General features: G+C 43.0%; 1 protein-coding gene across 2 annotated transcripts in view; it reads left to right on the plus strand.

The window, feature by feature from the left end:
- The window catches only part of rnf145a (ring finger protein 145a), a 110,130-nt gene extending 91,228 nt beyond the window's left edge, over positions 1 to 18,902 (plus strand). The window contains exons 8-11 of one of the 2 annotated variants that reach the window (XM_085995092.1): positions 11,421 to 11,568; positions 14,222 to 14,578; positions 15,647 to 15,676; positions 17,362 to 18,902. In XM_085995092.1, the coding sequence (XP_085851218.1) occupies positions 11,421 to 11,568; positions 14,222 to 14,578; positions 15,647 to 15,676; positions 17,362 to 17,916 (1,090 nt within the window). In that variant the 3' untranslated portion in view covers positions 17,917 to 18,902. The remainder of the gene's footprint in view (positions 1 to 11,420; positions 11,569 to 14,221; positions 14,579 to 15,646; positions 15,677 to 17,361) is intronic. The other variant, XM_085995093.1, reaches the window with a different exon arrangement.
- The last annotated feature ends 7,248 nt before the right edge of the window (positions 18,903 to 26,150 follow it).

The following is a 26,150-nucleotide window of genomic DNA, read 5'->3' on the forward strand; positions in this document are numbered from 1 at the left end:
TACTCCAAGTATAGTCTAACCAAGGTTCTATACAAGTTTAACCTAACTTCTCTGCTTTTCAATTCTGTCCCTCTAGAAATGATTTTTTTTTAATGGCCTTATTAACCTGTGTCGCTACTTTGTGATTTGTGTATCTGTACCCCCATATCCCTCTGCAGGTAGGAAGAGAGTAGCTAAAGTAAACATTGGTCCCTTAGAGGATGAGACTGGGGAATTAATAATGGGGAACAGGGAAATGGCAGAGACTTTGAACAAATATTTTGTATCAGTATTCACGGGAGAAGACACTCAAACCATCCCAATAATACATAATCAAGGGGCAATAGGGAGGGGGAGCTTAAAACAATCACTAAAGAAAAAGAACTTGGTATAATAATGGGACTAAAGGTGGACAAGTCCCCTGGACCTGATGGCTTGCATCCTAGAGCCTTAAAAGAAGTGGCTGCAGAGATAGTGGATGCATTGGTTGCAATCTACCAAAATTCCCTGGATTCTGGAGAGGTCCCAGTGGATTGGAAAACTGCAAATGTAATGCCCCTATTTAAGAAAGGAGGGAGACAGAAAGCAGGAAACTATAGACCAGTTAGCCTAACATCTGTCATTGGGAAAATGCTGGAGTCCATTATTAAGGAAGCAGTAGCAGGACATTTAGAAAATCATACAGTCAAGCAGAGTTAGCATGGTTTTATGAAAGGGAAATCATATTTGACAAATTTGCTGGAGTTCTTTGACGATGTAACGAGCAGGGTGGATAAAGGGGAACAAATGGATGTGGTGTATTTGGATTTCCAGAAGGCATTCGATAAGGTGCCACATAAAAGGTTACTGCACAAGCTGAGAGCTCATGGGGTTGGGGGTAATATATTAGCATGGATAGAGGATTGGCTAACTAACAGAAAATAGAGTCGGGATAAATGGGTCATTTTCCGGTTGGCAACTGGTAACTAGTGGGGTGCCACAGGGATCGGTGCTGGGGCCTCAACTATTTACAATCTATACTAATGACTTGGATGAAGGCACCAAGTGCAATGTAGCCAAATTTGCTGATACAAAGCTAGGTGAGAAAGCAAGTGAAGAGGACACAGAATCTGCAAAGGGATATAGACAGGCTAAGTGAGTGGGCAAACATTTGGCAGATGGAGTATAATGTGGGAAAGTGTGAGGTTATCCACTTTGGTAAGAAAAATAAAATATTATTTAAATGGAGAGAGATTACAAAATGCTGCAGTACAGAGGGACCTGGGGGTCCTTGTGCATGAAACACAAAAAGCAAGTAATCAGGAAGGCAAATGGAATGTTGGCCTTTATTGCAAGGGGGTTGGAGTATAAAAGCAAGGAAGTCCTGCTACAACTGTACAAGGTATTGGTGAGACCACACCTTGAGTACTGCGTACAGTTTTGGTCTCCTTATTTAAGGAAGGATATACTTGCATTGGAGGCAGTTCAGAGATGATTCACTAGGTTAATTCCAGAGATGAGGGGTTTGACTTATGAGGAATTTAGAAGAGTGAGAGGTGATCTTATTGAAACATGCAAGATTCTGAGGGGGTTCAACAAGGTAGATGCAGAGATATTGCCCCTCATGGGGGAATCTAGAACTAGGGGGCATAGTTTCAGAATAAAGGGTCGCCCTTTTAGAACTGAGATGAGGAGGAACATCTTCTCTGAGGGTCGTAAATCTGTGGAATTCTCTGCCCCAGAGAGCTGTGGAGGCTGGGTCATTGAATATATTTAAGGTGGAGATAGACAGATTTTTGAACAATAAGGGAGTGAAGGGTTATGGGGAGCGGGCAGGGAAATGGAGCTGAGCCCAAGGTCAGATCAGCCATGATCTTATTAAATGGCAGAGCAGGCTTGACGGGCCAAATGGCCGCCTCCTGCTTATGTTACCCCATTTAGATACTTATTTTCCAAGGAGTATGTGGCCTCCTTATTTTTCCGACCAAAATGTACCACCTCACACTTGGCTATATTGAAGTTCATTTGCCAATTCCACACCCATTCTGCAAGTTTATTCATGTTCTGTTTTTTGTCTCAGTCCTCCTCTATTAACTCTCCACCGCCCCCCCCCCCACCCCCAAAAAAAATTGTTGTTGGCTGCAAATTTTGAATTTGTGCTTCCAATTCCACAGCCCAAATCATTTATGTAAATAGTGAACAACAGTGGTGTGGTAAACCACTGTTTGTATTCCACTGTGTACATGCCTGGACATGCCTCGGCTGACTCCTCCCACAAGTCCTAGTATAAAGGTGACTGCTCCCCAGCCCTTTGTATTTCTGGACCGGTCGACCACTCGAGGCAGACCTTCATTCTTTTGTTAATAAAAGCCTTTAGTTACTCTCTTAACTCTCAGTCTTTTATGAGTAATTGATAGCGCATCAAGTGGTTCCAGCACTGATCCTGTGGAACACACCTTCCTATTTTGCTTGTATGAGTAACTACCTTTAACCCCTACTCTCTTCCTGATTTGTAGCCAGGTTACTATCCAATCTGCTGCTTGTCCCCTGACTCCACATGTTCTGACCTTACTCATGAGTCTACTATGCAGCCTTTTGAAAATCCAAATATGTTACGTCTACTCCAGTAACCTTTCTGCTGCTACTTAAAAGAATTCAATAAGTTTGATCAAGCATCACCTTCCGTTTTGAAATCCGTGCTGACTATTCTTTATTATATTTCAGTTTTTAGATGTTTTTCTATTACATCTTTGAGTAAGCATTCCATTAGCTTTCCTGCCACCAAATTTAAACTAATGGGTTTATATTTCACTGGACTTGTTTGTTCTATCTCCCTTTTTAAATATAGGAATCATGTTTGCTGTCCGCCAGTCCTCTGGCACTTCCCTTTTCTGATGAATTTATATAGACTAGTCATACCTTTCAGCCAATGTCCCAAACTCCTCCATCACTATCCCTAGGTATGTCCTACCCCATTGGCAGGACAGATCTTCCAGAGGTGGCAGCGCAGTTGTATACAGTCAGGAGGGAGTGGCCCTGGGAGTACTCAACATTGACTCTGGACCCCATGAAGTCTCATGGCTTCAGGTCAAGCATAGGCAAGGAAACCTGCTGATTACCACCTACTGCCCTCTGTCAGCTGATGAATCAGTACTCATCCATGTTGAACACCACTTGGAAGAAGCACTGAGAGTAGCAAGGGCACAGAATGTACTCTGCGTGGGGGCCTTCAATGTTCATCACCAAGAGTGGCTCGGTAGCACTACTGACTGAGCTGGCTGAGTCCTGAAGGACATAACTGCCAGTCTGGGCCTGCGACAGGTGGTGAGAGAATCAACACGAGGGAAAAACCTACATGACCTCGTCTTCGCCAATCTACCTGTCACAGATGTATCTGTCCATGACCGTATTGATGGCAGTTACCACGCAGTCATTGTGGAGACGAAGTCCCGTCTTCACACGGAGGACACCCTCCATCATGTTGTGTGGCACTACCACCATGCTAAATGGAATAGATTCAGAACAGATCTAGCAGCTCAAAACTGGGCATCCATGAGGTGCTGTGGGCCATCAGCAGAATTGTATTCCACCACAATCTAACCTCATGGCCCTGGCATATTCCTCACTCTACCATTACCAACAAGCCAGGGGACCAAGCCTGGTTCAATAAGGAGTGTAGAAGAGCATGCCAGGAGCAGCACCAGGCGTACCTAAAAATGAGGTGCCAACCTGGGGCAGCTGCAACACAGGACTACGTGCATGCTAAAAAGCAGAAGCAGCATGCTGTAGACAGTGCTAAGCGATCCTACATTCAACGGATCAAATCAAAGCTCTGCAGTCCTGCCACATCCAGTCGTGAATGGTGGTGGACCATTAAACAACTGACTGGAGGAGGCAGCTCCATGAATATCCCCATCCTCAATGATGGCGGAGCCCAGCACGTGAGTGAAAACACTTCAGCCTTGTCTTTTACAATCAACTTCAGCCAGATGTGCCGTGTGGATGATCCACATCGGCCTACTCCTGAGGTCCCCACCTTCACAGAAGCCAGTCTTCAGCCAATTCGATTCACTCCACGTGATCACAAGAAACGGCTGAGCGCACTGGATACAGCAATGGCTATGGGCCCTAACAACATCCTGGCTATCGTGCTGAAGACGTGTGCTCCAGAACTAGCCGCGCCTCTAGCCAAGCTGTTCCAGTATAGCTACAACACTGGCATCTATCTGACAATGTGGGAAACTGCCCAGGTATGTCCTGTCCACAAAAAGGACAAATCCAACCCAGCCAATTTCCACCCCATCAGTCTACTCTCCATCAGCAAAGTGATGGAAGGTGTCATTGAAAGTGCTATCAAGTGGCACTTACTCACCAATAGCCTGCTCACTGATGCCCAGTTTGGGTTCCGCCAAGGCCACTTGGCTCCCGAACTCATTAAAGCCTTGGTCAAAACATGGACAAAGGAGCTGAATTCCAGAGGTGAGGTGAGAGTGACTGCCCTTGATGTCAAGGCAACATTTGACCGAGTGTGGCATCAAGGAGCCCTAGTAAAGCTGAAGTCAATGGGAATCGGGGGGGGGGGGGGGGATCGCTCCACTGGCTGGAGTCATACTAGCACAAAGGAAGATGGTTGAAGGTCAATCATCACAGCCCCAGGACATCGCTGCAGGAGCCCCTCAGGGCAGTGTCCTATGCCCAACCACCTTCAGCTGCTTCATCAATGACCTTCCCTCCAACATAAGGTCAGAAATGGGGATGTTTGCTGATGACTGCAGTGTTCAGCACCATTCACCACAACTGAGATAATGAAGCAGTCCATGCCCGCATGCAACAAGACCTGGACTACGTTCAGGCTTGGGCTGATAAGTGGCAGGTAACATTCGCGCCACAGAAGTGCCAGGCAATGACTATCTCCAACCAGCGAGAGCCTAACCACCTCCCCTTGTCATTCAACGGTATTCCCATCGCCGAATTCCCCACTATCAACATCCTGGGGGTCGCCATTAACCAGAAACTTAACTGGACCAGCCACACACATACTGTGGCAACAAGAGCAGGTCAGAGGCTGGGTATTCTGTGGCGAGTGTCTCGCCTCCTGACTCCCCAAAGCCTTTCCACCATCTACAAGGCACAAGTAAGGAGTGTGATGGAATACTCTCCACTTGCCTGGATGCGTGCAGCTCCAACAACACTCAATTTGACACCATCCAGCACAAAGCAGCCCGCTTGATTGGCACCCCATCCACTGCCTTAAACATTAACTCCCTCCACCACCAGTGTACTGTGGCTGCAGTGTGTACCATCTACAAGATGCACTGCAGCAACTCGCCAAGGCTTCTTCTGCAGCTCCTCCCAAACCCGTGACCTCTTCCACCTAGGTCATGGGCAGCAGGCGTATGGGAACACCACCACCTCCAAGTTCTCCTCCAATTCACACACCATCCTGACTTAGATGTATATTGCCGATCCTTCATCGTCGCTGGGTCAAAATCCTGGAACTCCCTCCCTAACAGCACCATGGGAGTACCTTCACCGCATGGACTGCAGCGGTTCAAGAAGGCGGCTCACCACCGCCACCTCGAGGGCAATTAGGGATGGGCAATAAATGCTGACCTTGCCAGCGACGCCCACATCCCATAAACGAATTTTAATAAAATGAAACTACTTGTATTGGTGAGCTGCATCTGGAGCATGAAAGCTACCATAGTCTCCATGTCTCTTCTTGAATGCCCCCCACCTGAAACGTCCGTACTAACCCCATCGCCCTCCTGCCTACCCTAGGTGGCCAAGGCCCTCGGGAGCAATGGGAATTTGCCAACTTCACACTTCCCTACTAAATACCCAACCTGATCCTGCTTGTAATCAGTAAATGATCAGTTTAAAACTGATAAAATCAGCATAAAACTTTTAATGTGCAAAATCTCAGTGCAGAAATATTATTTGAAACTGAGCCTAAAATAACACCTAGCTGGAACTAATTTCACTATGATGCTTCATTATGTTTAAATTTAGAACCAATAATGTGTTTTGAAGTCCCTGCCACTGGAATTGCTGCAATGAGCAGCATGCAACAGGTTGTATTTGTGACACACCCTTCCAAATGTAGAATTTCTATAGGTACCCTAATACCTTGTCTTTTAATTACCATAAATCTGATGTGTAGCTCACACTCTTAAAATTACACTGCTGCCTTTTTACATTTAGTTTTAAATCGGCACAGACGGGGACCTTTCCTGATCAGTGTGCTTCAGTACCAAGTAACTTACCCACTAAACCATTCGAGTAACTTGATGATCCCTTTTTTTCAGACAGCATAAAGTGCATGAAAGTGTGACTTTTACACTAGAATTTACTTTAATAATTCAGACTAAATGCTATGCTGATTGATGCGCTATCAATTACTCATAAAAGACGGAGAGTTAGGAGAGTAACTGAAGGCTTTTATTAGCAAAGAACAGAGCATGCCTCTCGTGGTTGACTGGGTTCCAAGAAGGCAGGGGGCTGCAGGTCAATCACCTTTATACCTGGGCCCGTGTGGTGGAGCCAGCCGCGACATGTTGAGGCATGCATAGGTACAACAGTGTGTAACAACAACAACAACAGTGAATAACAATAACAGTGGTTTACCACATTCACCCCTTGTTTAAAATTGAGTCCGGCGGGGTGAAGTGTACTAAAGGTTCGTGTAAGTAAGTCTATCAGGTGGCCTTGTATGCCGTCCTGATCGTCGTGGTGGCGGCGGTGATGGTGCAGCATCCAACGTTGAGTCTGGCATCTCATTGAGTGGTTGGGTGGTCAATGACGGGTCCTGGGGCTGCGGCATGCCGTCTAGCGGGGTTGGGTTGTGGGTAGTGGTGGATGGCAATGGTAGTGTTTCAGGGGCACCCAAAGGTGCGAGATCTCGTGTGGGGGCTGTGTCCTCCCGCCCGTCCGGGTACGCTACGTAAGCGTACTGGGGGTAGGCGTGGGTAGTGGTGGATGGCGAGGGGGGTGTTTCGGGAGCACCCGAAGGTGCGAGGTCTCGTATGGAGACTGTGTCCTCCCGCCCGTCCGGGTACACCACGTAAGCATACTGAGGGTTGGCATGGAGGAGGCTCACCCTCTCGACCAGGGGGTCCGTCTTATGGGACCTCCCGTGCTTCCGCAGTAGGACGGGTCCTGGAGAAGTCAGCCATGTCGGTAACGAGATCCCCGATGTGGACTTCCTGGGGAAGGAGAACATTCTCTCGTGAGGGGTAGCATTGGTGGCTGTACAGAGCAGTGACCGAATGGAATGGAGCGCCGCAGGGAGGACTTCCTGCCAGCGAGAGGTCGGGAGGCCCTTAGATTTCAAGTTTAAAAGGACTGCCTTCCAGACCGTCGCATTCTCCCTTTCCACCTGGCCATTCCCCCGGGGGTTGTAGCTGGTGGTCCTGCTTGTAGCGATACCTCTCGAGAGCAGGTACTGCCGGAGTTCGTCGCTCATAAAGGATGAGCCCCTGTCGCTATGAATATAGCTAGGGAAACCGAACAAGGCGAAGAGGTCATTCAGACATTTAATGACCGTGGTACTGGTCATGTCTGAGCAAGGGATGGGAAACGGGAGTACTCATCAATTATGTTGAGGAAGTACACATTGCGGTCGGAGGACGGGAGGGGCCCTTTAAAATCGACGCTCAGCCGTTCAAAGGGGCGCGTGGCTTTGATCAGGCTTGCTCTGTCTGGCCTATAAAAATGCGGTTTGCACTCGGCACAGATTTGGCAGTTCCTGGTCATGGTCCTGACCTCCTCGATGGAGTAGGGCAGGCTACGGGATTTGATGAAGTGAAAAAACCTGGTGACCCCCGGGTGGCAGAGGTCATTGTGGAGGGTCTTCAGTCTATCGACCTGCGCGTTGGCGCATGTACCACGTGATAGGGCATCTGGGGGCTCATTGAGTTTCCCGGGCCGGTACAAGATATCGTAATTGTAGGTGGAGAGTTCGATTCTCCACCTCAAGATCTTGTCGTTCTTGATTTTGCCCCTCTGCTTATTATTAAACATAAAAGCTACTGCACGCTGGTCAGTGAGCAGGGTAAATCGTTTTCCGGCCAGGTAATGCCTCCAATGTCGCACAGCTTCCACAATGGCCTGGGCCTCCTTTTCGACAGAGGAGTGTCGAATCTCGGGGCCCTGGAGGGTCCTTGAGAAAAAGGCCACGGGTCTCCCCGCCTGGTTAAGGGTTGCAGCTAGGGCGAAGTCGGAAGCGTCGCTCTCCACTTGGAAAGGGATGGACTCATCCACTGCGTGCATTGTGGCCTTCGCAATATCTCCTTTTATGAGAGTGAAGGCTGCACAGGCCTCTGCTGTCAGGGGGAAGGAGGTGGACTTGATGAGGGGTCTGGCTTTGTCCGCATAGTTCGGCACCCACTGAGCATAGTACGAGAAAAACCCTAGGCATCTCTTCAGTTCTTTTTGGCAGTGGGGGAGGGGGAGCTCCATAAGGGGGCGCATCCTGTCGAGGTCGGGGCCGATGACTCCGTTCTCCACTACACAGCCAAGAATGGCAAGGCGCTTGGTACGAAACATACATTTGTCCTTGTTGTATGTTAGGTTCAGCCGCTGGGCCATACGGAGGAATTTCTCTAGATTAACATCATGGTCCTGCTGGTCGCGGCCGCAGATGGTGACGTTGTCTAGATAGGGGAAAGTGGCCTGGAGCGCGTTCTGGTCGACCATCCGGTCCATCTCCCGTTGGAAGACTGAAACCCCGTTGGTGACGCCGAAGGGAACTCTGAGGAAGTGGTAGAGACGACCGTCAGCTTCAAAAGCTGTGTACTGGCGGTCCTCAGCCCTGATGGGGAGCTGGTGGTATGCCGACTTCAGATCAATCGTCGAGAACACCCGGTATTGTGCTATCTGATTGACCATGTCAGATATGCGGGGGAGTGGGTATGCATCTAGCTGGGTGTAGCGATTGATCGTCTGGCTGTAGTCAATAACTAGGCGCTGTTTTTCGCCAGTCTTCACTACCACCACTTGTGCTCGCCATGGGCTGGTGCTACTTTCAATAATCCCTTCCTTCAGGAGTCTTGCTACCTCGGATTTAATGAAGCTCCTATCCCCGGCACTCTAACGCCTGCTTTTGGTAGCGATGGGCTTACAGTCGCGGGTGAGGTTAGCGAACAAGGAGGGGGGGGGAGACTTTAAGGTTAGAGAGGCTGCAAATGGTGCGCGGCGGGCGATTTAAAAGCTGCAGACTGTGAGTGGGGGGAGGGGTCCGTCGTACGCTAATGTGACACTCTTAAGGCATCAGTGGTTTACCACACTGATGAAATGAAGAAATTATGTAGTTACTATTTAAACAACAAAAGCATCATGTACAATTCCACAGAACTTGAACACCAGCCATTCAGTTGAAGGTCAGACCTGTTGGACCTCTGGTGTTACCCCTTAATTAACCGATTCCGATTTTCACCAGTGCAATACATGAGAGTTTTGGTTTATTTGTTTAAAATGAAGATTTTCCCTAAACCGTAACTAAAATCTTCAATTTATTTTGGAGGGGGAGTGGGGAGGGTGGAATTGGTATTGTCGATGTCAGAGTTGGTGATTGCCTTTGTATTTTGTGAGTCTCGAGCTCCCCAATATCACTGATAGGAGGTTGAAGTGACTGACTGACTGGGTATGGCCCTTTTTAGTGTTGGAGCAGGTGAGGATGTACTGTACTTGGTTATGGATTAGTTGTAGTCTATCAGGCTTGAAAAGGAACTGTTCAGTTAGATGGCCTATGTTTTCAAAATTAGTGATCAAATACAAATGATGTCCCAGTTGTAGGGAGGAAGTGTCATCAGTGGCTGTTTTTAAAAAATCAAACAACCATTAAAATGATGATAATTACCTTTAAAATTATTTCACTTAAAGAGCATAATTGGAGAAACTGGTAATTTAGTTGTTGAGCCCAATGGTGAAAGTTTAAATAACAGAGTTCAGATGACATGATTTCAGAAATTGACTATCCAGAGGTGTTGACTCATCTCACTGAGAAGTTGTGTTCTCTTGATGTTATTGGCATTCACTGTTAAAAGAAAATGCTTTGGAAATCTACAGAACTAGAAAAGGTGAAAATGTGTTAATTCTTTGGGATAATTTGATTTTTTTAAAAACACTTTATTCTTTTAGAAACACTTTATTCTTTGTAATCCATTGGTTGCACCAGAATCGAGAATAAAAGATGATAGAATTCATTTTGAATTGAGATGAATAGCAATAGCACTATGTTCAAAAGGAGCTGGGGACAAATCTGAAATTATCTATTTTGCTATTGAGTCTTCTCTTAGTGATTTTGCTGGTTTAGTTAGGAACCCTGGCTTGCACTGTTTCTCTCACTCTAGCTAAAACTAGCTGACTGGCTAAAAGGGGAACATGATATTAAATCGGTTCACTTGGACGTGAGGCAGGGGTGTTCGATCATTTGTTTTTATGGCTCTCATAGGTAAGTATGGAGCCTTGGGGGCCACACACAAAGTTTAAATGAATGTTCCCATTCTTTAGCATATATCTCAAATGGCAGATATTAACATTTCTTGGTGTTCTGATTTAACCACCGGTGAGGCAATATGCTGCAGTTGTACAGGGCCTTGGTGAGACCACATCTTAAGTATTGTGTGCAGTTTTGGTCGCCTTATCTGAGGAAGGATGTTCTTGCCATGGAAGGAGTTCAGCGAAGATTCACCAGGCTGATACCTGGGATAGCAGGAATGACGTATGAGGAGAGATTGGGTCGATTGGGCTTGTACTCGCTGGAGTTTAGAAGAATGAGAGGGGATCTCATTGAAACTTATAAAATTCTGACAGGACTGGACAGACTAGATGCAGGAAGGATGTTCCCGATGGTCGGGCTGTCCAGAACCAGGGGTCACAGTCTAAGGATAAGGGGTATGCCATTTAGGACAAAAATCAGGAGGAATTTCTTCACCCAGAGAGTGGTGAACCTGTGGAATTCTCTACCACAGAAGGCAGTAGAGGCCAATTCATTAAATATATTCAAGAAGGAGTTAGATATATTTCTTAAGGCTAAAGGGATCAAGGGGTATGGGGAGAAAGCAGGGACCGGGTACTGAATTTGGATGATCAGCCATGATCGCATTGAATGGCGGAGCAGGCTCGAGGGGCTGAATGGCCTACTCCTGCTCCTATCTTCTATGTTTAAAAAGGTCCTTTTGAAACCTCCAGACAGGGGAAAAACTCATAATAAAGAATACAAGTGCAAATAAGACTGTTGCCTGGGTTTTGGAGACTGGATTACCAGGGCTCAGGGCAGATTGAACACCCTTGGCTTCGTGTCTTTTAAAATCCTGGTGGTTGTCTTGCACTATTGACTTCTAATGAAGTTTTACCAATTTAAAAAAATCTTCAAGACATAAAGGTGAAACTTGTAACTTCCGAGTGCAGTGGAATTTGATGTGTCTCATATTTACAACGTCTTGTGTGCTTGCTTACAGGAGTCTGTGGAAGCACTTTCGCGCAGTCAGCTTGTGCTTGTTCTTGCTGGTGTTTCCAGCCTACATGGCCTACATGATTTCTCAGTTTTTCCAGATGGACTTTTGGCTGCTCATTATCATCTCTAGCAGTGTTTTGACTTCTTTGCAGGTAATGAATAAACCTCTACTTTGGCAATCCCATGAAATCTGTTTTGGCATTACTGCACTACATTATCCTAATAAAATGTGACCTTTCATCTCATTTGATATCGGTGCAGTGAGAAGTAGTCCAACAGTCGAGGAGGTTAACGTTTTCAGCAATATTTTGATCTGAACAAGGATTTTTGTTGAAGATTGAAATTTTGGGCTGGATTTGCCTGTCATTTTTTCCCCTCTAATTAATTTATCTCCCATTTCTCCTTAACATGCCTCAGAACAACACAAATTTGAACTGTATAGCTCAGTACCATGCTGATTGGTACCTTTATCCATTGAGAGAACAGTTGAATGTCTTTATACAGTCCATTAAATGCTGATGTCCAATCCCCCTTGATGTAGAAAAAAATGCATTCATATAGCACTTTATCACATAAAGCAAGAAAGAACTTGCATTCCTATGGCACCTTTCACTACCACACGAGGTCCCAAAGCGCTTTATATCCAATCAAGTACCTGTACTTGTGAAGTGTAGTCACTGTTGTAATGTAAGAAGCGCAACAGCCAATTTGCGTACAGCACACATCCTCAGGATGATGTCCCAAAGCACTTCACAACCAGTGAACTGCTTTTGAAGTGTCGTCACTGTTATCATAGAATAGTACAGCACAGAAGGAGGCCATTCGGCCCATCGAGTCTGCGCCAACTATTTTGAAGAGCAATTCCGTTAGTCCTACGCCCCGCGCTCTCTCCCCATATCCCAGCAATTTTTTTTCTCCAAGTATTTAACCAATTCCCTTTTTGAAGGCTCCGATTCAATCTCTATCCACCGCCCTATCAGGCAGGGCATTCCAAAACCTAACCACGTGTAAAAAAGTTATTTCTCATGTTGCCTCTGGTTCTTTTGCCTTACATCTGTGCCCTCTGGTTATCGACCCTTCAGTCATTGGAAGCAGTTTATATTTGTTTACTGTAACTAAACCCTTCATGATTTTAAACATCTATCAAATCTCCTTAGCCTTTTCTGCTCTAAGGAGAACATCCCCAGCCAATCCATGTTAATCCCTCATCCCTGGAACCATTGCAGTAAATCGCTTCTGTACCCTCTCCAAAGCCTTCACGTCCTTCCTAAAGTGCGGTGCCCAGAATTAGACTCAATACTCCAGCTGGGGCCGAACTAGTGTTTCATATAGTTTTAGCATAACTTCTTGGCTTTTGTGCTCTCTGCCTCTATTTTTAAAGCACAGGATCCCATTTGCTTTATTAGCTGCTCTCCTGCCACCTTCAAAAATTTGTGCACAAACACCCCAGGTCTCTCTGTTCTTGCACCCCCTTTAAAATTGTACCCTTTAGCATGCATTGTCTCTCCTCATTCTTCCTACCAAAATGTATCACCTTGCACTTTTCTGTGTTGAATTTCATCTGCTATGTGTCCGCCCATTCCACCAGCTTGTCCTCTTGAAGTCTATTATCTTCCTCACTGTTTACTACACTTCCAAGTTTTGTTATTTGCAAATTTTGAAATAGTGCCCTGTACCCCCAAGTCAGAGTTATTAATGTATATCAAAAATAGCAGTGGTCCTAGTACTGAACCCTGTGGAACACCACTGTATACCTCCCTCCAGTCTGAAAAACAGCCATTCACCACAACTGTTTTCTATCCCTTAGCCAATTTTGTATCCATGCTGACACTGAATGTGACTTAAAACTAAGCAAAGATTCACCTGAGCGGATAATTTGATTTTAACTTTTAGTGGAGTACCTTTTACTTGTCCAAAATTGTCATTCTTGAAGATAATAGAATTCTCCCAATACTTGAATATTGGACTTTCAGCTAAGAGCTCTGAGTTTGAATTCCAGATTCCTATGACATTTGCCCATGAATTTGTCCAGGTATTGAGTATGGCAATCTGGGCCTGGTCATGAGGGGAGTGGTCAAAAACTACCGTGTGTGGGAGAACACTAGTGGAGAGGAATGAAAGTGTTTCTTCTCTCACCACTTAAGCAGACTCCTGATGGGTCACCCCGAAAGAGGTATTGATGGAGTCCAATGGTAATGCGAGCTAAACCATTCCGCCAACTGAATTCTCTATTCCCGCCTCAGAGATTGAGAGTCCAGTAACTACCAAATGACATCATTCTCATTGACTTATTAAATTAACCAACAGTCTGCATTCAGTGACCCTCTAAAGTAAAGATAACGGGATAAAATTCTCAGTTACACCTTCAGGTCTAAAGACCTACCTCTGAGTTCCCGGAGGAATTTTCATCTTGGGTTTCAGTGGGTTTTAAAGTTACATATTGATAATGTAATATACGTGGGGTAGTGCCATTATGATCTGTAAGTGGAATCTTAGTTTTTTTTTAAATCCATGTTGAGATTTATATCCAGCGGAAGCTTGTCAGCATTTTGTAGTGAGAATGGAAATGCTGTATTTTCTCTCCTTGGCACATTCTGTGTTTGACTGAGTGCAATTAGTTAAATCTGAATGTTTAGATCATAATTAGCCAAACAGGCAAATATTAATATGTATTGTAAATATGCTTTTCATCCAAGTGTAACTAATAACTTAAATCCACTAATTGGAGTTGCCATGTTTTGTTCCCTATAGACAATTGATGTCAGGCTGAAACCATGTTCTAATACAACTTTCCATTGCTGACAGGTACTTGGAACACTCTTCATCTATATCCTTTTTATGGTGGAGGAATTCAGTAAAGAACCAATGGAAAACCTTGATGACGTGATCTACTATGTGAATGGCACTTACCGCTTGCTCGAGTTCCTGGTGGCCTTGTGTGTCGTTGCATATGGTGTAGCAGAGACAATATTAGGAGAGTGGACTTGGATGGGCTCATCCATCATCTTTGTCCATTCCTACTTCAATGTCTGGCTTCGAGCACAGTTGGGATGGAAGAGCTTTCTTCTCCGCAGGGATGCAGCAAACAAGATCAACTCGCTGCCAACTGCCACTAAAGAGCAGCTTGCAGAGCACAATGACATTTGTTCCATCTGTTACCAGGTATGTAGCATGGCACCAGTGAAACACTTAAACCCTGGCTTTAGTACCCAAACTGTCTCATTCAGGACTATCGCAGTTGGCTGTCCTTATGTTCAGTTCACGTTCTGTATGTGTATTAGCTTCTGCTAATTCCTTACTGCTATAAAATTCCTTTCATCACCTTCCAGTGTCACTTACGGAATGAAAGCATTTAAAGACAACCAAAACTTTTTTTTTAAGTAATTGATAGTTTTAAAAACTGAGTGACTTGCACAATTTGTTTGTATTCCATATAATTGGTGGACCTTCACTGAGGTTGAAGGTTTTTAAGGGTCAACTGTTGGATATAAGGGGCAAATGTAAGTTTTGAGGCAACATTCACACTTCTGGTAAGGATTGCCTTTAGTGTATTCATGCAAATACTGAGGTAACCACCCGAGTGAATGAGAATCAGTAAGCAAAAGCTGTTACTGTAGTACTATTAGCAAAATTTGATCTTTCACCCATCGAGCATAGAAAATGCACGTTTATTTGTTGAATAAATTGCCAACTAAAAATAGACATGGTGGTTTGCTAATAGATAGTGTATGTAGTATTTTAAAATATTTTATATTCCTCCCTTAGCTTTGTAATTATAGTCAGAGGAAATAGCCTATAAACTGCACCAAACTGCTGCCTTTCTGAAATTCAAGGGGTAACTATAGCAGAATAGTTTTAAACAGTGAGCAGAAGTGTGTTTAAGAGAAATTCTTAATCCAGGTGTAGGTTCCATTTGCAATACTCCTCTCACTACACAGTTACTTTTTTTTAACTAGCGTCTGTTTCCAGGTTAGCAGATGGCTGCTTAATTGAGTTGCAGGTTCTATTGAATTACATGTAAATTAGAAACCTATTGGTTTTGCGAATCACTGGCTTTATTGCACAGGTGGCTGTTTATTGAAGGTGACCAGAAGGACAGGTTTTACTATTTATAAAAGTGTTGCCTGTAGTTTGGTTCTTTGAGGTTCACTTAGGACAGTGCTGGATCATCAGTTTCTTTTTAATGTTGTAATTCCCCACCACACCTTATTCTCTTCCCCTATTCCACAGGTGCTGGCAGCATTCCGGCACCTCACTTGGGTAACTATTTTCTTGTGTGAGCTTAGACAGTTGAGTGTTGGCAGTCTACTTGACCATGGAGGACATCACATTCAGTTTTCATCTTGCTTATGTGTGCTGTCTTTTTTTACTCCCTCTCTTTTGCATTTGCGTGTGTGCGTGTGTGTGTGTGTGTGTGTGTGTCACTAGGAGTCACTGGATAATAATCAAGAGAAGAAATCCTGGCTGACTTTGTTTCCACTCCTCCCTAACTCAAGATCAGGTGACTCAGCACGCTGCAGTGATTGTACCCAAGACCACCTTGCCTGCATGGCTTACCCACGAAGATATCAGGGACCGATCTTCATTTTATTGATATGCATTTTTTTTTTTGCCGGGCCTCTGTAAAGCATCTTTCTGCTTGTAGCTGGATACCAGATGATCCTCAAGCTGTCGGGGTGACTTTATCTGACCTTTCCCCCTCTTTACTGTGAGCAATATATCTTACCAATGCTTATTACATAGGATATTGTGGACCTGCATCTTTGCCCTGTCTGCTCCAAGAGAGCAGCTGCAACCTTGTTCATTCTGTATGTTAATGCTGTGCATCTTGAGATGCATGATTGGTGGATGTGAATGCAGTTAATTTTATTTTAATTTTGTGGGCTGTACAGATCTTTAGTTCTCTAACGTCATGACATTGGCATCGCTCTTAATCTGGGGAACAGACCTCCTCTAAATTTTGGATAGAAACTGGTTAGACTCTGTTTTTAAGGCATGTAGCTGTAGCCTAAATTGAAGGCAAATTTAATGGCTCATCTTGTTGACTAATGATGAAAACAAATAATTTAATATACATCCTGGTAAATTGCCACCAAAAATAGTGGTATATTACTAGCAATGTATTGCCATATGCATTTAGGTACAATGTCATTGTTATTTATTTCCTTTTTATTTTAAGTCACAGTGAAGACATGAAAATTTAACGTGCTTTTAAAGTTCATCATAAACTGTATGAAGGATAACATGCCTCTGGCACTGAGTTTAAGGGACTAATTTGCTAAAAAAACAGTATGAACTTTACTCTCGGTTTTATGTCAGCAGAACTTTTGAGTTGCTGCTTTACAACTCATTGCCGATAAGATGTTGGGGGCAATGCTCCGAGGGGAGAAGGAGGGGTAAAATTACCAATATTGAGCGTGTTGGCGTGACCAGATCATGGCATATAAATTTAAGAGCTTCCCCCAGTGACCTGGTAGATTGTGGTACAGCCTCATATACTACTAAACGGTACAGACCCTGTGATTCTAGGTTTGATTCTCAGTGTAGGTTTCGTTAGTTGATCTGAGCTCGGGAACCAATTGGCTTCAGTACCCTGGGCTACGAAGGATTTTTTTTTTTTTTTTTAAAGTCGGCCAGCATTTGTGCTTCAGACTGTTTTCCTGTGACCCTACTCAAAAGTATGAGTGTGGGGACTCTGGGTGAGGAAAGGGTCAGCTCGGCTATTATTGCCCCCCCCCGGCCCGGCGTGCACAAATAGCCTGCTGACATTCACGATCTAGGCTCATACATAAAGAGTAACCAGTTGGGCTGCAGGCACAGTTTGAACCATCATGAGACAGCACCTACGGCAAAGTAGGGAAAGTTGAGTGGAAAAAGCAACAAAAAATAATTTTGCACAGTTTTACTATGTTGTTCCTTACCAAATTGAATTCTCTTTTCTTTAGGACATGCATTCTGCAGTGATTACACCATGCAGCCATTTTTTTCATTCGGCCTGTCTCAAGAAGTGGCTATACGTGCAGGAAACGTGCCCATTATGTCACCAGCAGCTGAAATCTCAAGGACAGCAGGTTGGGACAACAGCGGTGCAAGGGACAGGAGAGCAGTTGCCCCATAATGAGAGAAGACCAGAACAAGAATTGGCTGGACAACAGGATGGGCCCCCTGCTAAAGTTTCAGATCTAGCTCTAGATTCTGAAGATGACCCTGCGGGGCACAACGAAGAGGGGCAAAAAGCTCTAAACACTGATTGCAGTTCTCATGGAGATCCAGGCACAGGGGAACATCCATGTGCACAAAATGGCAATATTGCTGGCAAAGTTGAGTTTCCATATCCAGCAGAACTTTGTGAGGATGAAGATCAGCAACTGTCTGTAATACAAGAGAGTTTCAATAAACAATGCATGGAGGTGTCAAGTACCCACGGAAAGGAATTGAATGAAGCAGAGACACCCCTTAACCTGCCGTCATACTGCAGTGATGTAAAAGCCTTAAAATAATGTAGGCAATGGCTTTCAATTTGAACTTGACAGCTTAAGCAGGAGGGGAAACAAGATGTATTTACAGAGAAACAGAATGTAATGTTCTCACAAGCAGGTCTGGAGACATTTTGTAAGAAGGGATCTAGTGATTTTGTTGCCACATCATCTTTACAGTATTAGACACAGCCATGGCAAGACGGGGAGGACGTTTTTGCTAGACGTTTTGTAGGCATGAAATAATTAGATTGACTGACGTATTATATTTATATATAATTAGAAGCTTTAAGCATGGTTAGAGTCACATGCTGCAAGCAGACTTTTTAAAGAAAAATTTTGTAGCTCTATATTCGGCCACTGCGATTGCACTGTCATAGTTTATAGTGCATTTCCAAAGTATTTAATGTGTACCTGATGAATGGTGCGTGAATAACTTTGGCTTGTACTTACCTGTTCAGTGAAGTAGACTGGAGCTTTAATGAGCACTTTGTGATTCCTTTGAGATTCTTGAAGGGTCATAAGTGGGATGAACTCCAGGATATGGATAAGAGCAGAGTTGCACGATGAATATGGCACGTTTGACTTCTGAAACCTGAGGGGTACAGCGTTATTTTTAATTTGATAATTATGATTTGTGGAAATGATTACATTAACTTGTATGATGAAACAAAGCAACAAAAAAAAAAGCCATTTTGTAGCTCTGATAGATTTTGCACAGTTTTCTTTTTGGGAGGAAGGGAAATACTGGTGACGTATTTTCTTAATTCATCATGGCTTAAGTAGGTAGGCTCACATTTAATATTACTTTACTGTGTGCATTTGAACAGAAAAGGGAAACTCATGATTTTTATTAACAATGAGTGAACCGGAGAATTGGGAGTCTTACTCTGTAGCTTTCGAAAGTTGGCATTCTTAAATGTGAACAATTTGTGAACAACCAAGCTGGCGTTGAATAATAAATGAGATCATGGATAGAATCATTCTGACATGGTTTCTCTGGGACTTTATTTTTTGAACGTGTATGTCTGAATAAATACGCCTCTTGAAGACACTGACTCCTTCTGGGGTAAGGTTCTCTTTGAGCCTAGACACTGAGCTATGGTGAGTATTCAGCCATGGAATGCATCACAGCTGAGTCTGATCCTCCCCTTATCTGACCTGCACTTTCCAGCAAGGATGACTGGATAGTGATCAGGAGTGGGAACCCTGGCTGATCCTTTTAACTCGTCTCTCTAGCCCAGAAATCCGTAGGCAATTTGGAGCGCCCTAACTGGTGCTCCATTTGAGCCCAACGGAAGCTGCTTGTTTCAAAGCAGTAAAGTTTTGCAAACATGTACTGAGTGCACTAGTAAATGCTGCTTCAAATGTTTCACCCTCACATTAGTCAACGTGGATTGTGTGCATGTTTGTTTTATTTCAGTTCATTCAAACCATTGTATTGACTGCATTTAAACATGCTTCAGAAGTGTGTCAAGTGCATATGGAGGAGTCATGACACTCATTTGAAGGAAGTTGAATTTCTATCAAACTTTGAAGCCATCTTCAGGAAGGACTGTCCTTGTAGATTACATTTTCTGAAAGCTTGCAGTCATTTTGCAATCAGATGAGGGAATCATCAATCAATGATATATAATGGAATACTACCATCTTTTGCAGCTAATGTCTACACCAGGTACACCTTGGTTAGGTGCAGCACTAATTAGATGCAAGGTAAAGCTACCCTGATCCTACTCTGCGGGACATGCCCATTGTGTTATATTTTCAGTACCAACTATTCTCTTAACCTTTCTCTGGGACTGCAAATCTAGTGTAGAATTGGGAACAATTTTGCACTGCAGATTCGTTCTCACTGAACCATTTTGCAATTGTCCAAATACATTTTATTTAGGAGTGTTATAGCTAGCAGAGGGGGAGATCTTTGTTCCTCAGCCTAGGGTGGATTCAGACCCAGGTAAGTATGTGCCACAGTTCCCTTTAGGTGTAGAAGTTAATGTGACGCCAGTATCAGGTGCAATATACTTTTCTCTCTTAACTTCACTGACAAGAACCCCTTATATGTGTTGTATTTTAACTTTTTCTATGTCCCAGCTAGCTATATCTTAGAAAAACATCTATGGAAGTTGGTAGAGGTCTGTATCAGGGAGACTATAATTCATATGAATGCACAGTAGTTTGTTTACATTCCCCTTACTTATCCTCACCTGAAGATTGTGCTGTGGGATTAGGCTCCAGAGGTGCTGATGGGTATTTATCAAAATGGTTTTCTCAGTCAATTACAGCATAAACACTGAAGAAAAAAATATTAAGAGGATACAAGGAATTATGATTGTTTGGCTTTGAGCTAGAAGTAGCATTTGGACTGGTTTGAATTGCCAAATAGCTACCATCTGTGCTGACACTTCATTTGATTATTCATGTGTGACCCTGCTGATGGGCTACTTGACTGGGGGGCCATCTAGCTGATTCTGATCTTGATCCTATACTTGCCCACATACATTTAATTCCTGCTGGAATACTAGATAACAGTCAGAAGTGGGAATCCTGCCTATGTTTGGTTTTCTTTTCATTCCAGCTAGTTCAAGATTTTGAAGCTAATTGTACCAGCTACACCATGAGCCGTAGCTGAACTGAATTCATCATATTTTTAACTTAGCCTATTGAATTATGGAAGATTCCTTCAACTACCAATTACTCTAGAAGTTGAATCAAATTTACAAAAACCCACCTGAGGCAGCATACTGTAATGCTGCAGTAGTTACCTTTCTCCTTTTCATTTTAAACAACCCAAGATGGATCTGATGGATCTTTCTAATAGAATTTGAGATACTACCATAGCAAGATCTTTTGATGTAGAAAAGTACTGAATTGTCTTTTAATGTCCCTGCAGATGTTAGAACTAATGATCCTATCTCTATGTAATTCTTTGAAGGGACTTCCATGGATCAACCCAATGGAGGAATCTTGTTTCAAATGCTTGTGGTCATGATTTGGCTGAAGAATCATATTGAAGACTGCTGGCATAATATGACTGCTAAGTTCTGCTTTCACATTTCCAGGACTCCGACATTTGTACAGGATTGCACTCATTCTAGAGACCTGTGCCATACCACTCATGGACGAAATAAATTTATTGTAAAAGGTTTGGAATATGATCAAGTGGGGTTTTGAGGTTTTTTGAAAATTCTTGAAGCATAATCAACTGTTCTGTACTAGAACAGTGCAGGGTTGACAATTTTTTGTTAGTCAAATGCAGAATAACCTTTTACAGGGGTTGCAAATCTTCCAACAAGTGTTTTTCCTTCATAATTTGCATGGAGGAAAATTCACTACAGCCAGGCTGTGAAGGAGGGAGAATTTGAGAGTCAGAAATGCAGTCTACACACAGGCTCTACCATTTAAATGTAAAAGCTAAGTGTAGATTTGCCAATTTTTGGGTAGTCCCATCAGTCTATTTTACATATTAACAGGATCCATCTGGAGCAGTTAGAGGAATTCAAATAGGGGATTGTTTAAAAGTAATAGAATAGAATCTTCCCTCAACTTATTTACTATTTATATATGATTGGTTGAAGCCCTTCACTTGGACAAAATCTGTTTCATGTCAACAGCCATGAATGAACATATGAGCAAGTACTGGACTGTTCTGATGAGTGCTTAGGTTGATTTGTGTATCATTCAAGACCACCCGTGTGGAATTAAGATGATATGAGCAAAGTGTTCCAGATAGACGAGTTGTGGACAATGTTGGGACTTGAATCTTCAACAATCTTTGAAAATGCATGATTGGAAACCCTGCTGATTTTTTTTCTCCTATTTCTAGCCAAGGGGCAGTGCGGTCAATTGTGGCACATCATTTTCACCTAGAGTGTGTTCTTGCACTATGATACATTGATTACATGGAAATAGCCACTCAAGGACAGGCCAGGGACTTTCTGGTTTGTATGTTTTAGTGTTAAACCACATAGTGCATTTACCCAAGTCATCAGGGAAAGTGTCTACACTCCTGTACCATACATCAGATTCCATAATCCTATTTGAGTATGAAATCACGCTTTCATCTATTGGGGCACATCAAACAATTTTGGTGCTGAAATCATGCTCTTGTTGCTTTTTGCTAGATTTCTCCTATTATTTTCTCTTCTCCTGTACAGAAGGCTTTGACTTTTGATTGTGTAAGATTCCATCTGCACCCCCCAGTGTCTTGGCCAAGTGCTCGTCATTCATATGTGAGTCTTGACGATGAATCGCAGTGAGCTACACATATGGGGGACCTCATGAGGTCTCTGGATACTGATCAGGAGTAGGGAACATCTGACTCCCTAACTCAGGTTCTAAAACCAATTATAGTACTCCTATCAATACAATACAATACAAATCGCTTTATTGGCATGATAAGGTACATCTTATGTTGCCAAAGCATCAAAATACATTTATGGTTGAACACATAAACGCGGTTCCATTCATACAGTGTATAAACAGGTATATCCCTGAGTTTATAAATACTCCTATCACCACCCCGGTTAAGATCAGCTAACTTACTGCAGACTGGGAATCAAACTTAGGAATGTCCTGGTCTGTGTGGCTCATTTACTAATTGGATTATCTCACTAAGCCATCAATTGGGGCAAAGGGGAAGGTTTCACACGCATGTCTGATTAAGTGCCATTCAAGTGTGTCATTACACTGTGATTACTCAAAATTCCACTCTGGTATATATCATCAGGCAGGTAATCTGGTTGGCCAGTACCCATGTGCCAGATTACACTGCTCTTTCACTTTGTTATGTTGCTATTTAAAATCTTTCCTTTTTACTTGCCATATTTGCACACACTGTAAAGAGGACCCCTAGACATTGACAGTGTAATACACCAAACATATAACTAACTCAGATTCTTACTGGTAACCTGGTCATGGCAACTGACAATATCTGTTTGCTAAAGTTAAGAATTTTAAAGCTAATTTGTTCAGTTTGACACAGATTTTGCACAGTTGAAAGCCAGTTGAACTGTGCACTCTGGCAAGTCAGGAGAAGATTTATTCAGAAGAATTTCCGATCAAGGAATGCTCATGGTTCTTAATACCATAGAGTAGCTGGAATAGTAATGACCAGGAAATATTGGTGTACATACCTTCCTTATGATTGGTACATTGGAATAATGATTTTAATTGTCCTTTGAGTGGCACCAATTTGGTTAATAGTTCACTGTACTAGTCAGTAAGACACAAAGTGAAGAGGTAATAAACTAAAGCCAAGCTGCACTGTTATTATTTTGATAGTGCGTTTTATTGTTTACCTCCTGTCATGTAGCCTTTGTCCGATGAGTGAAGAACCCAAAATCCATCATAAGCAAGCCGCAATGTTTTTGCTCATGGATAAAATAAATTTATCAGTGTGTATTCTGTTTATACTACAGGTACAAGTGTGGCACATATCAAATATACTAAAAGGCATTGCTTCTAATGGTAATAAAAGTATTAAGACAGAAGAAATACTCGTCATTAGAAGGAAGGTGTTAAACCAGCCAATGGTGCAATGGGCTAAGGTACCACCACTGGTATTGAGCTGCACAAACAGTTGTGTCCCAGGTTTAAGCCCCAGTTTCTACTGACTTAGCTTATCTCAGCTGAGGTAGGTGCACTACACTTGGTCTCTGCACCCCTGGATTTAGGGAGGTGAAAGCAGTCCTTCTAATTGCAATCCAGTGACTCCTGCTGGAAAGTGTACAAGTGGAAGTTAATTGAATATAGAACCAAGCTCGGCTGGGATCCCTGTACAGCTTGCTCAACACACTCTGTCCAAACTCTCCCATGAAGAATGGCATCTTAACTGCCAGCATCCGTGAAGCCATATTCTTGCATAAGTTGGTGCCTTTAGAGGAGGGGAGAAAATTAACACAAAAAAAAGTGTTCAACTGTTTAATACTATCTATTGCACCTTTGGAACATACTTTTTGTCAAAATATTGTGACTTTGGTTCCACGGAGTGTATTCTGAGAGGCAGTGTACAAGAGGAAGTCAGACAAGTCACTGTTGATCTTAAGGAAGGCCCTCAAGGACCTGATGCATAATTCATGCTATCTGAATATGCTTTAAAATGAGGATCGGGTCATAGTTAGATAAGCATTGGCTTTGAGCATGCAACAGGTTTTATTATGGCCATATAGCAGGAGAACATAGTAACTGAGTATAGTATGGATGATGGGTGAGAACAGCATTGGGCTCAGCTATAATGCCCTGTGCGATTACATAGCCTGTTGCTACTTGCTGCCTCGGCTCACACTTGAATAATGACACTTGGGTGAGGTACAAAAGGATTTCCCTTGCCCTTTGATTCATTCCCCCACATGAATCTCCTCCAAGGAAAGAGAGGAGCAATGTCGAGTGAGAGAGAAGAGAAAGCAACTATAAAATAGACAGCTAACTCAAAACAGTGAAGCAATGTGCCTTGTCAGCAAGTTTCTGATTGCTGACTGGCAGTGACCAAATGACTTATTAATTATTTCAGAGGTTTACTGAAGGTATTGCACATGGATCATTGGTGCTGTATTGGTTACCATTTCACTTTGGAATTTAATTTTATGTTGGCCCGAATTAGTTTTGCCTGCACAGTCTTCATGCCTAACTTGCTGAATCCATTTCACATCTCTTTTAAAGATGTTTACCAGAGAGCAGTAAAACATGATTATGGCTAATTAATGAACTTGGAAGACAAGCATTTTGAATTGGTTCTCTTCACTGAAGGTAAATTAACCATGTGAACTGGAAATTAGCTATGATGAATGATCAGAGAATTAAATTTTACATGGGATATAAAAAAAATTTAAACTATTTCAAAATTGGTTCTCCTTATGTCCATCGTCAACTGTACACTTTATCACACATGGCCTTCATTACAAGTAATTACAATGATGCATTTATATGGACACACAAATCTGGCATCTTTCAGTTTCACTGTGCAAATTTACCTTAATACTTCAAAATTGGGAACTCTTCAAGTCCCTACTCTTAATTGTCTTTTAGTGACCTCTGCTGGAAGTTGGACATTGGGTGAGGACAGGATAGAGTTCAACTATAATCACAGGATAGTTATGGATAAGGAAGGCCATTCTGCCCATAGCAGTTCATCTATCCAGAAAGATTCTTGTGCCCTCCTATTCAGCATCTAATTGTTCCTTAAGTCATTCCAGGCTTTTTGCCTCCTACTTTTCCTGGAAGTCTGTTCCAAAACATTGATCACTCACAGTGTAAAGAAGAATTTCCTGACATCAGTCCTAAACTTTTTAATTTAGCTTTTACTAGTTTGAATCTGTGCCCTGAGCAGCCCATTTTTATCTAGTCTTTCCTCATTACGCAGTCCTTAGACATCGGGGATCAGTCTTGTGGATCTTCTCTGCGCTGCCTCCAGTGCTTGAATGTCTCCCTTGTGTCTTGGTGACCAAAGCCAGACACAATACTTGAGATGTGGTTTCACCACAGTGCTAAACTGTTTAGTCACAGCTTCCTCAGAATTGTGTTCTACCGTTTTGACTATGTAGTCCAGCATTTTATTGGCTTTGTTGATGGCTGCTCTGCATTGGTTGGATGTGTTGTCTTTTAAGACTCCTAGGTCTTTTTCTGCTTCCCTACTTGATTGCTTTGTCTGCCAACAATCATTTTCTATGCTCTCACAGGAGGAATGGCCACTAGGGTGAGGCACTGGAGGGCTGCTGCTCCCTGTGGGATTGTACTCCAGCTCTTCTGGACTAGAGAGGAGGAAATCAGAAAAAAATAACATATATAAATATAACATGATAAATGTGGAGATGCCAAAAATATTTGCAGTTGTCTGAAAACCTTGTGGTATAAATGTCAAAACCTTGCAAACTTTCCATGTTTTTGTCTCCGGCTCTCTTGCATAACTCCTGTAGAGGGTGCAATTTGATCAAAAATGATTAGGATGTCAACATGGTTACAAAGCCTAGCAAAATGTATTGATAATTGCTCCCTCATTTATATAATATATACATTTTGGCATGTTACTGAGCTCTTTTTTGACTAATTATACCCTTACGTTCAAGTTCCTTTGTTAATCTGGATTTTCCAAAAAAAATCAAACCCTTACAATAACTCTTTGTTCCTCTGGCAAGACGTGGATTGCTATTCAGTAAATGTCTGTTTTATTCCATTGCACTGATGAACAATTTAGTGCAGCTATCATTATCTTGAAGATAGGTGAAATGCATTAAGCATAGAGTTCGTCATGATACAGAGAAAAT

The sequence above is a fragment of the Somniosus microcephalus genome, chromosome 8 (assembly GCF_052327205.1).
Source record: "Somniosus microcephalus isolate GS21.2 chromosome 8, FLI_Smic_1.0, whole genome shotgun sequence".
Classification (NCBI taxonomy): Eukaryota; Metazoa; Chordata; class Chondrichthyes; order Squaliformes; family Somniosidae; genus Somniosus; species Somniosus microcephalus.